The 12551-nt window shown below is 40.0% G+C and overlaps 1 protein-coding gene across 2 annotated transcripts in view; it reads left to right on the top strand.

The window, feature by feature from the left end:
* rab11fip4b (RAB11 family interacting protein 4 (class II) b) overlaps positions 1-12551 on the top strand; it is a 64422-nt gene that overhangs the window by 8050 nt on the left and 43821 nt on the right. For both annotated transcript variants that reach the window (XM_034294290.1, XM_034294291.1), the window contains exon 3: positions 1164-1249. In XM_034294290.1, coding sequence (XP_034150181.1) covers positions 1164-1249 — 86 coding nt within the window. The remainder of the gene's footprint in view (positions 1-1163; positions 1250-12551) is intronic.

Here is a 12551-nt window from a genome sequence, read left to right as displayed (position 1 = left end):
CAGATTATTTATTTCTAAACGAAAACCAATTTTAACCTTCAGCTTGACCAACTCAGCAATGCACCCCTTTCAATTTGCATTTTCTGAAACTACAGAAGTATTTCGGCTTGGTAACAATTGAAGCTACAGCCTGTTTCCAGGCTGTCCAAGTGTGTATCTGAAATTCACTCAGAAGAATTTTACAGATGTGGTTAGTTGACAATTTGGCCTATTTCTTGAATTGCGATGTGAGAAATATTGGAGCCCAACCAGAACTGGAGAAATGCTTTTTATCACCAGTACCTCATCCTTATAGTGTACAGAATGTTCATAATCATGCCAAATGCGCAGTGTGACAGCCAGGTTTAAATGTCTCCGAAAAAAGGGATGAATCATATTTTGTTTGGTAAATTATTGGTGTTGCTATTCATTGATTCCATGCGGGACATAGTGGTTTGGTTGTGGTTCTAGGAGAAATGTTTGACAATGCGGAACCGTCTGGGTACAACCCGAGTTATATGGTTCAGCCCGCTATACAGTTAATTCTCTCTGAAAGCCGTGCCGAGCCTCCGTGCCTGCCTCATACAAAGCAGGTCGGTTCACTTCTTGCGACTCACTCCAAACTGGCCAGTCTATCATTAATTCATACTGATGCACTCTATCTGTGCCTCATCGTGCTACTGCTGGCTTACTGTCTGTATGTGGACTGGTCTGTTGAATTATTGATAGGTCAGAGGAAAGTACTGAAAATGCACATGCAGAAGGACACGTCCCTTCATTCGATTTCCGTGGAATAACTAGACCCATCTAATATGACTTGCTTTTTAACGTTTATTCTTTTCAGAAAGGTGGCCTTTAAAATAATACATTTTATAGAGAGGAAGATCCATTTTATAGAGCGGTAGATGAAAATACATGGCTAAAAACAGTCTGCTTTATTGACAGGTGGCAGTGGAAGAGACATTTTTGAAAGCATTTGTTTTTGCTTTTTAAAGTTGTCCCTTAGATAATAAAAAAGATTATGAATGTCACAAATAGTTTTTAATTGGTTTGCATCATAATATTGTTCTTTGGGAAAGATTGTTTTTAATAAACAATGTTCCTTTAAAGAGTATCATAATCTTATTCTACAGTCACAAATCATATCAATAAAGATTTGAATACACTCTTCCTCTTTCCTTTAGGCTGTGAGGGATTCCTCAAGACTACACAGGGAAATCACAGTATCAGCTGGCGAACGTGTGAGACTGAGAACAGCTACTACTACCAGGTATGGTAGTAGTTGTATGTGTACTAGCTGTTTCTTACCCTCTTTCGCTGTCTTTTGCAAACATAGCCACAAGTCAAAATCCATTTGAAATACTAGACAAGGCAACAGTAAACATGTTGTCACATACAAATGATGCACTTCTTTTCTTGGCTAACATTTTTTATTTAGCAGTGACAAGATGGGTTATTCACATAATTTTTCAAGTTTTGTTGAATTTATGCCAGTGGTATGTGAGGTGTTGTGTGAGTTATTGACATATTTCCCTGAGAATGTGGGCCAAGTTTCACTTCAGCAAATAGATAAAAAATTATAATAATTTGCCCTTTATAGCTCACTTACACGTATCGTATTTTGCCTATTATGCCCATGTGAATGTTTGTTGGTCAATAGTGGCCATTTTATTCTAGATCCTAATCTGAGAAATATTGTGTTGAGCAACAATTTTTCATTGGATGTGGCATTTTACGTATGTATTTTTACATACAAGGCAATCCACCATTGCAGATCTTTTATGGAAAATGTGTTCCTTGTAAGAACAAGAAACCAGGCAAGCCTAGTTTAGCCGGCCCGCAAATAAAAAGTGTTGCCATCTCAAGATTCGAAACCGGGTCACCCACATGAAAGGCTGTGTCAGGAACCACTACACCATGGAGCTGTACTTTTGCTGGGTGTCAGTATAGCCTCTTGTCTCTATCCTGAACCAATCCTCTTTTGCCACTGGCCGTTTCAATAGTTAATTGGCCATTGGTGAATTAAATTGATACAGTTAAACTGAACATTTCTTAGTAAGTTTACCTCCACCACAAATTGCGTCTATGTATTGCGTTTGCCACTGGCCGTTTTAACAGTGTATTAGCCAGTAATAAGCTTGACCGGTATCTACTAACTGCCAAAGCTATTTAATTTCATGGCATAGGAACATATTTTTCCTTCATGGCAAAAAAAATGAATTTTTTCTTTCACTTTTTTCTATTCCATGCCATTGTCTATCCTGACCCAAAACGCATGCACGGATGCATACTTCAAAAATCCACCAGCAACAGCAAAGTTTTCATCTATACGGAATCATTCATAATGCATACTATGCATCACCTGCGAGGAGACATTAATTTAGGAAGTGTAGTTTACATGTCCGCTTCTCTAACCACTACGCTGTTTAACAAGTCAATCAGTCACTCACTCACTCACTCACTAAGAGTCATTCGCTCTTCTTAACCGGCTCCGCTTACGCGGCCCGCCAAAAAGGAACTATGTACCAAATTTCATAACATGCACCAAATGTAACGACATGATCAAACAGTGATTGCTTGTTTGTCTCTGGCCTGCAATTTTGTTAATACAAGATCTCTTTGACAAAACATCATTTACTCACCATGTCTTGTCAGAATCATGTCTGTGGTGTCTGAGTTTTTGCATGTCATGTACACACGTACAGAAAATGTATTCCACATTTTCAAAGTGAAACAATGTCATATAAAATCGTGCTTAAAAAATATATGAATTAGCTGTCTTCACACCCTACAGTATTTGTAGTATTTGGTGGAAGCATTCTTGGCAGCCATTACAGCTGTCAATCCCTTTAAATAATTATCTTATACATTTACCCAACTCTTAGTGCAACAGGTGTCCATCGTTCTTGACAAAATTGCTCAAGTTCATTCAGTTTGGTTTGGTATCTTTGATGGATAAGAATATTCAAAACCAAGTTTCAGATATTCAAGCAAATGTAAGTTCCGACTGGAAAGATCACGGAAACTCAACACCATTTGGGAAGCCATTCTGGGGAGGCTTTTTCATGAACATTTGTCCAATTCTCTCGATGAAAAATTACTTTATCCCAGTGTTAATACTAAAGCGGATTTTTACCGGCTTGATTGATATTTAAATTTATCCTAACAAGCTCATAGACTGCAATATATTGCTGTCAACATACTACTTGAAAATACAGATATTCGCTCAGTGTTGTGCTGTATTGGACTTGATCATTTAGGCCTGAATATATGCAATCATACTTTTATTTCTTTGCAATAATCATTTTTCTTTCACATTGAAAATGTTTAGTGAGTTGTTTAGATCTGCTGGAAAAAGATCCACCCCATACATAGTTTGAATTGAACACTGTGGTATCCCTCTTTACAGTGGACAGACCTGTGTTAGCTATGAGCTCTAGCCAGAGTCACGGCAGCTCCCACACCGCTGATTATCACTGGTTTTTAAACCTTTGCAGATGTTGACATAGACTTATGGTCAGTTTCCACTTCAGTGTCTTCCCTTTTTCAACCACTAAGGGGCAGTGTTTAACAGCAATAGCCAATACTAAAAGTCACAGAAGTTCTCCCAGATTCTGCCCAGTCCAGCTGCATTCTGAAGACATGGTTCCCTTTTCTCCTTCATTGATCGTCAGTGAACAAAGATCATTGTTATGTACTAACGTGGTTAAATCTATAAAGATACCCAAGCTTTTACCGCATTGAAGCAGACTTAGGTTCGACTACTATGTCAAAATAATCTGCCATTACTTTTTGATTGAACCAATAGCACACTCCCTAAGGGGCACACTGGACACGGTTAGCAGGCTGGAGACAGCGTTCAAAGTATCGGAAAGACCTAATAGTGTTTGATCACAGCTCTGCACAGGAGAGGAGGAGTGGTACATTAGGGGCTGAGCGACACTGTAATGGGTCCATTCTCGTCATTTCTGAAGAAACAAGCTGTCTTGTGTTAACATGTTGTAATTCAACAGTAGGCCAGGGGCTCTCTCTGTTTATGGAAGCAACGTTGCCGTATCAGCTTAATGTCAGTGAGTAATTACCCATGATTCATCCATGTTTCTGGAAACAGTCAGCTGTCGTTGAAACGACATCAAGGAGGAGTTACACAAGTTACCATTTTGCGACATCATAAACATTTTTATTTTATTTTTGCAAGATGTGATACATATCTACAGATGTTTGAGGTTGTCTAGGTAAACCCCCTATGAGGTTACATGGAAACGGTTGGTTAAGGTGATCAGATACAGTGGTCAGATAGCAGAAGTAAATCATGTAAATGTGATCACTGTATTTTTATTTGTGTTTTAGATTTAAATGATCTTTTTCGCATAACAGCAGTAAATGCAAACTGCCTGAGTGTTTAATAAACATTTGTGAAATGTTTTGTCATGACTCAGAACCCTACTGTGGGATTCTGTGATGAATACATGAACTACTTTGATGAAAAGATCATCACCATTAGAAAACAAATAACTGACTCCTCCTTAAATAGTTATAGTCCACAAAATCTCAGTTGTCCTGAGAATGTCCTGAACCTCCCTGACCAGGTGTCAATGGGGACACTTGAATTTTTTGATCCCACATTCACTAAATTTGTAATGAGTTCTAAACCCACAAACTGTCAGCTAGACCCGATTTCAACAAGATTACTTAAGGAGCTATTTCCTGTGCTAGGTCAGCCAATGTTGAACATAATAAATTGCTCCCTTTCCTTTGGATGTGTACCAAACTCACTAAAAATAGCGGGAATACTGACATATTAAACAATTATTGGCCAATATCGAACCTCCCGTTCCTCTCAAAAATCTTTGTGTTTCCCAACAACTGAATGCCTTCCTGAAGACAAATAACATTTATGAAATGCTCCAGTCCATAGTTCATAGTACTGAGACTGAACTCGTGAAGGTAACAAATGACCTTCTAATGGCCTCAGACAAAGGTTCTGCATCCGTCCTGTTGCTTCTTGATCTTAGTGCTGCTTTTGACACTATTGATCACTCACTTCTCTTAGAAAGACTGGAAACCCACATTAGGCTACGTGGACATGTTCTAGCCTGGTTTAAATCTTCTTTATCTGAAAGATATCAGTTCATTAGTGTGGATGGCATATCCTCTGACAAGTCAAAGGTATGTTTAGGTGTTTCCCAAGGCTCGGTTCTAGGCCCATTATTGTTCTCACTATATATGCTGCCTCTGGGTGATGTAATCTGGAATCACAATGTCAATTTTCACTGTTATGCTGATGACACACAGTTATATATTTCGAAGGAGCATGGAGAAGCCCTAAAATTAGCTACTTTGGAAGCATGCATTTCAGATATTAGGAAGTGGATGACAGAGAACTTCTTGCTTTTAAACTCAAGAAAAACAGAAATGCTCATTTTAGGACCCAAGAAACAAAGAGCGCTGTTAGCAGATCTCACTGTGAACCTCGACGGCTGCATGGTCGTATCCCAAAAAACTGTAAAAAACCTCAGCGTTACCCTTGACCTTGACCTCTCCTTTGATGAACATATAAAAAGTGTCTCAAGAATTGTTATTTTCATCTTCCAAACATTGCAAAAATTAGAGACTTTCTATCAAAAACTGATGCTGAAAAACGAATCCATGCTTACTTCTAGATTAGATTACTGTAATGCTCTTCTTTCCGGTTACCCTGACAAATAAATAAATAAACTTCAATTAGCCTGCTAGAATCCTAACTAGAACAAAAACATTTGAACACATTACTCCAGTACTAGCCTCTTTACACTGGCTACCTGTTATTGACCTATAAATCAATACATGGACTTCCTCCTACTTATCTCACTGAAATGATCCAGCCATACATACCTACAAGTAACCTTAGATTGCAAGATACAGGCCTTTTAATTGTACCTAGAATTTCTAAACCAACATCCGGAGGCAGGGCCTTCTCTCATAGACCTCCACTACTGTGGAATGATTTGCCAATTAAGGTTAGAAATCCAAACTCAGTGCAAACTTTCTACTAAAGACTCATCTCAACAGCATGGTCTATGATTAAGTGTAGTCTGGCCCAGGGGCGTGAAGGTGACCAGAAAGGCTTGATACTGTCCACCATTGCTGTCTTGCCAGATGGGCTCTGGTCGCCACTGGGATGCCTTCCATCCAATGCCATTCGGGGGCGGAGTCACTGGCTTGTTGTTGTCTCTCTGTTGCACACTTGTGCAATTGGGCTGTGCTATGCTGGCAATACTCTGCCCTCATTCAGGGTGGTTGCGGTTGGTGGGTGTCTCTTTGGTTGATGCTTGGCAATGTGGGTGGATTGATTTCCTGCCTGTTGGGCCCTGTCCGGGGCCTCCCCCAGATAGGGCCACAGTGTCACCGGACCTCCCTGTCTCAGCCCCAAGCTCTTACGCTTCTATATTATTGTGCTGGCGGAGTATGGTCAGTTCTCCTTCTCCACTATAAATCCTTGAAGATATAAGGAATGCATTTCCTAAATTTTCCCTGTGTCCTGCCATTTTAAACTTAGGAGGACATGAGGTCCTGGCCCACCCCTAAGGAGTACCTGGCTTGAAAGACCCGTTGCGGTCCTTGTCCAAAGTCCTCCTGGTTGTGTTGCAGATCAAGACGATACCTGATGATTTCAGCTGCCACTGTGCTGTCACCTCCCCCACCCCTGTGTTGTCCCTGTCCTTGTCCATCTGGTCATGCTTCCAACCTGGACTAAGTTTAAATAGACTCTGGACTCAGCCCACATGCATTTATTAATTATTACAATTTGGACTCTCAATATGTTTACCTGGCACAGCCAAAAGAGGACTGGTCACCCCTCTGAGCCTGGGTCCTCTCTAGGTTTCTTCCTAAATTTCATTAACATTTACAATACATTTTATTGATTGACAGATTTTTAGACATTTCATATTGGATCTGTATAGCAGCCAATGCCATGGGATTAGATATACGGGATTATGATAAATATGACAAAAATGTTTCCCTTTTTCTTTGTCAGGATAATTGGGTCCAATGAAACATCAATCAGCCCATATGAAATAAAGTGTTTTAAATTATATCCACGCAGTAGTTCAGATATCCTGTTACCCCAAGATTATTTTCTTTCTGTTCCAAACAGGCTCAAATGAAGACACAGCACCAGTAGTGAAATATCTATCATAGTTATTAGACCTACTGATGAATATATAGATAAGACATCCTCTCTTCGTTGGGATTTTGGTGGCATAGCACAATCATTAAACAAATATTTCTGACAGTACGAAGCTCAGTACATAACAATACTGGTATAACTGACTGCATATATAACATGGTGTTCTTTTATGTGACTGCTCGTCTCTCTGTTGTATAATTGAGAGGGGCTTTCTCTGCAAATGCCATGAGGAGCTCTTGAAATATTCACAAAGCTTGTAATTTAATACGCATCCTTCTCCCTCCCTAGAAGGAATAGCTTTTGTAAAGTAATATTTATTAGAAATGTAATTTAGTGTTGCAGTCTCCTTTAGACTCTCTCAAGGCAGTGGCTGTTCTTTCTGTACAATCCTAGTGTCTGTTTGTCTTATTGTTGTATGGCTAGGTGTTCTTGTACCAGTTTTCAGTTTTCATAGCTAGTTTGAGTTAACCTGAGTGAGAAGAGAGTTCTGTGTAATCTTTTTCCCCAACCATACAGTGAAACGCTCTCTGTGAAGCGTTTCAGTCACAGTATTTATTGTGCTGTTGTATTTGACTGAACAGACACAGGCTGTATCTACTGTGAGGGGACGTTCATCCATTAAAACAGAAAGCATTTAACTGAGGTTGTCTTATTTACAAGACAATGGGACTGTATGAGCCTGGTGGTATACTGTATGTATGGGAGACAGAAGTTGGATGAATTCCCGAATACAGTGAAGACATAAAACCATCCCAGACATACACGCACACATGAACAAATAGAAACACACACACACACACCCACACACATAGAAGCTACAGTGTGTTTTCCCTGGTGTTACATTTTCTAGGTCATTGTTGGCTCCATATAGTGTCTGGTTGATTTACAGCTGACCTACTCATGTGAATGGTGGCATGTTCCAAAATGTCATCACCATGGCCAGGGTGGAACAATGCCCAGGACAACTTATAGAGAGACACAGAGTGTGGTGTGTGTGTGGATGTGTGTGTAGAAGTGTGCATGTGCTTAATGCAAACTTGTGTGTACATGCCTGTGTGTGTGTGTGTGTGTGTGAGTAGTTTCATGTTTTGATATGAACAGGATACAGAAGATGGGGATGATTGAAACAGTCCAATCATGAATGTATAATAAAAAGAGTGTGGCAGCAGAGGATATTAAGTGTCTGTGGCAAAGAACTGTGTATGTATGTGTGTGAGTGTGCGTGTGTGTGTGTGTTTATGTGTGTGTTCGTTTGTGTGTGTGGAAGGCAGTGTATTCATTCAGTCAGGGTTATGCAGTCTAGCAGGACCTGTCCTAGATACGGAGGGTTTCAGTTACAGTGGCTGACTTGACGACCGTCATATGACCATGCATAATGGAGCCATCTCCCTCCCCTAGTGTTTGGTCAACCGGTTGCTCTGGATTCCAGCTGATGTTGGGCATACCATATCTGGCCTGGGTCATTGTTGGACACAACTGTGTCCTAGTGCTGGGTAGTAAGGACAAAATTCCATGCCGCATTAAATTCCCTGCATCTGTACATTAACGATAATTATAAACATGGTGGTTTTAATCCTGAATTCTGATAGGCTGAAAGACATTGTATATGCAAGTAATAAGGCACAAGGGGGTGTGGTATGTGGCCAGCATACCACGGCTAAGAGTGCTTAGACACAGCGCTTAACCGTGGTATATTGGCAATATATCACAAACTGAAGGGATGCCTTATTGTACTTAAAAAACAGTTGACAACGTGACCATTAGTTTATAATAACAGCAAGGCATCACAGCCATGGTATATTGGTATATTACCTATATACCATGGCAAATGCTGTATCCTGGCATTCCGCCTTGTGTTATATTACCCGTATACCACACCTCCTTGTGCCTTATTGCTTAAATAGAATGACACAATTATTACATTGATATGGGTAACGTCATTTGTTTTATTAACATGTAGTGATACTAGAGTACTACTACTAGTTTGATTGTCGTAGCCATGCATTTTTCCATTAACAATCGAGGTATTTCATTTCAAACTTCAATTATTTTTGTATAGGAAACTTACACTAATGAGTATGATCTGCCAAATGTGGTTGATGTCGATCATTTTTGATTCATCACCCCATCTGGATGTGTATGCATAGTTTTGCATGAGGACATTGTTGTAGTGATTTTTTGGGTTAGTTGGAGAGAGTGCGGTTATCTGGGCCATTATCGTTGTTACCAAGTGTTCCAGCCTGGCTGTTTCTAACTGCTTCCACAAAGAGGTAACTGAGGGAAAACTCGGTTGCCATAGCGAGGCAGCAGAGGAATCCCAGAATCCCTGTGCTCCAGTGAGAAGCTATGCAGAGGTGAGAAAGAGAGGGTGCGAGGAAGAAAAGAAAGAGGGAGAGAAAGAGAGAGCGAGAGGGAGGGAGGTGTGAAGCGCCTCATTAGTGTAAGAGGAGGTACAGAGGATTTATTGGCCTGTTTAATTAAATGGATACTGCTCGGTAAGTACGCACACACATACAAACACACACTCAAATAGAGAGAAAGAGAGAGAGTGTGTGGGGACAGAAGCCAAGGTAGCTGCTCAAATGAGTTTTGGCCAGTAACCGCTGGCACATTGAGCTGGCACACTGAACATTAGTGGGTAAGACAAAAACTAGAGAATTTGTGTGTCTGTGTATATATATATATACATGTGACTGGATGTGTCTACGCGTGAGCACATTTTTCTCTGTAAAGAACTGCCCTAGATATGAACAGCATCTAGGGAGAGACAGGAGGATCTTGGGCGAGAGCAGCTGTATTCATTGACAAGCCTGGTTTACAGAATGAGGTCAGAGGAAACACAGGTAAGGTGTGGATAGACTGATCACTGCCGAACGGCCATCAAATTAAAACAGGTTCGTATTGGTCTGACGTCCATGTTGGTTTCATCGCCTCTTATTGGCTAACGTTTCAGTCAGCCGTAGGCCTATATCTATAAATTAATCTCCGCTGTTGGTTAATATATGACAACCGCTGAGAAAGCATATTAAATCACTTTAATGGATAAAATAAGCTTGCCAGATGAACATGTGCTAACGTCAATTGATACATTTTTCACATAGCAAAATAACATTAAACACGTTCCAGAATAAAGCCAATGAAGCGTATCAAATGTATATATCTGTAACTACAATATGGTAACAGGTACCAAGCTTGTTGTTTGTTTTGGAAGTCAACTATGCTCTGGGCGCAGATTGATAGTACATGGTTCTTACAGCACTAAAACACTTGAGATTTTACCGCCTCCTGAGTCCCCTGCCCATGTTCACACCAAACCTTGATCCCTCCACACCCCTGCTGGCCTACGCCAAGCTCACATATCCCTCTGGGTCTTAAGAGGCTTGTGCTCATTTGGACTGCAAAGTTTACACTGATATTCCACCAGTCCAATTAGCATGCTAACAGTTTAGCAAAGGAACAATAGAGAGGGACTCCAGTGCTGGCTCATAATATTTTATACTATAATAATATTGAATACTATTATATAGTATTAATATTATATAGCTAAAACAGTCACTATTGACTCCAGTGCTGGCTCATAATACTTAATACTATAATCATATTTATTACTATTATATAATATTAATATTATATAGCTGAAACAGTCACTATTAACTCCAGTGCTGGCTCATAATATTTAATACTATAATAATATTTAATAATATTATATAGTATTAATATTTTATAGCTAAAACAGTCACTATTGACTCCATTGCTGGCTGATAATATTTAATACTATAATAATATTTAAAAATATTATATAGTATTAATATTATATAGCTAAAACAGTCACTACTGACTCCAGTGCTGGTTCATAATATTTAATACTATAATAATATTTAATACTATTAAATAGTATTTATATTATATAGCTGAAACAGTCACTATTGACTCCAGTGCTGGCTCATAATATTTAGTACTATAATAATATTTAATACTATTATACAGTATTAATATTATATAGCGTAAACACTCACTACTGGCTCCAGTGCTGGCTCATAATATTTAAAACTATAATACTATTTAATACTATCATATAATATTAATATTATATAGCTAAAACAGTCACTATTGACTCCAGTGCTGGCTAATAATATTTAATGCAGCCTGTGGTGCAAAAAATGGAACAGATTAGTTGCTGGACGCTTCTTCTTGCTATATTCAGTATCTAGGTTCATGGAGGAGTTTAAGATGTGTGTGAACGTTTCTGGGTCCGGTGTCAACAGGCCGAGCAACATAATGGCTTGGTCTTCTAAACCACCTGTCCCTGTCATACTCTCCTAATCATTTTGTTTTCATCGTTTCATCCCTGTTACATCTTGTCGCTCATAGCGTCCATTCTTGACTCAACACCAGATCAGACGCTGTGTGAGGAGAGCTCGTTAGCAGCTCTGGAACTCACTGTGGAACCTCTTCCCCTCTATGCACATGTGAAGAGACTGTCTCTTGACCATCTCTCATGGGCTTTTTCCCCTCTCTCTCCCTCTCTACATTTGCACTTCAAATGAGAGGTGAAGGACAACGATGCCCCGCCAGCCACCGACATTTCTGCTCTGATTTAAGAAGTGAGAGAATGAGAGAGAGAGACAGAGAGATCGAACGAGAAAGGGGGGTGGGTATTTACCGTCCGGGCTCTGCTGGAGCACGCTGGATGAAACAGACTCTGCTTGAGGCCCAGAGTGTACTCAAACACGAGTGAAGGAGGCGTGGAGGCGTGGGGGTGTGGGGAGGGCAGATAATGAAAATGCTGCAATGCACATTTCATGGCTTGTTATACAGATGCCAAATCTTAATTTGATCACCCTGTGGTGGCAAGAACATTTCCAGAACAGCAGGAAATTGTAGTACATTCAGTGTTTTAGAATGCCTAGAAATGTGGAAAGTTTTGTCCTAGCGAAAAATGTATTACCAAACCACAAAAATGTCATTAATGTTATTCAGATGACATGTCCTGGCGCTGCAGGATTTATGATACTATATATTTTTGTTGTGTACACTGAAATGGTTAGAAATAAAAGAGGGTCATAAAGCTTTAGTCAGTCACAGCTAGCCTTGATTATTTCTGGCGATTCAAATGAATACGGCAGTAAGGCTGAGCGGACTGGTTTCACATGGACCTAAATTTGTGCAATTTCAAAAGATACTGTTGCCTCGCCGTTTTCTTTCAATGTCACATATCCATCCACGAGGACTATTACAGATCCATAACGTCACCCCCCCCCTCCACTTTCACATCCCACGCACACTGATCCAGCACGGTTCATCACTCACTGAGACGCAAAAACTCTCTCCTTCTTCCCAAACGGTGCCCTTATAGCGCCCTAACGTTTAGGGCCCCGGCCAACAGACTAGCAGTGTACAG

This window comes from Esox lucius, chromosome 9, assembly GCF_011004845.1.
Source record: "Esox lucius isolate fEsoLuc1 chromosome 9, fEsoLuc1.pri, whole genome shotgun sequence".
NCBI classification, from domain to species: Eukaryota; Metazoa; Chordata; class Actinopteri; order Esociformes; family Esocidae; genus Esox; species Esox lucius.
This window is presented reverse-complemented; position numbering and strand designations above follow the sequence as displayed.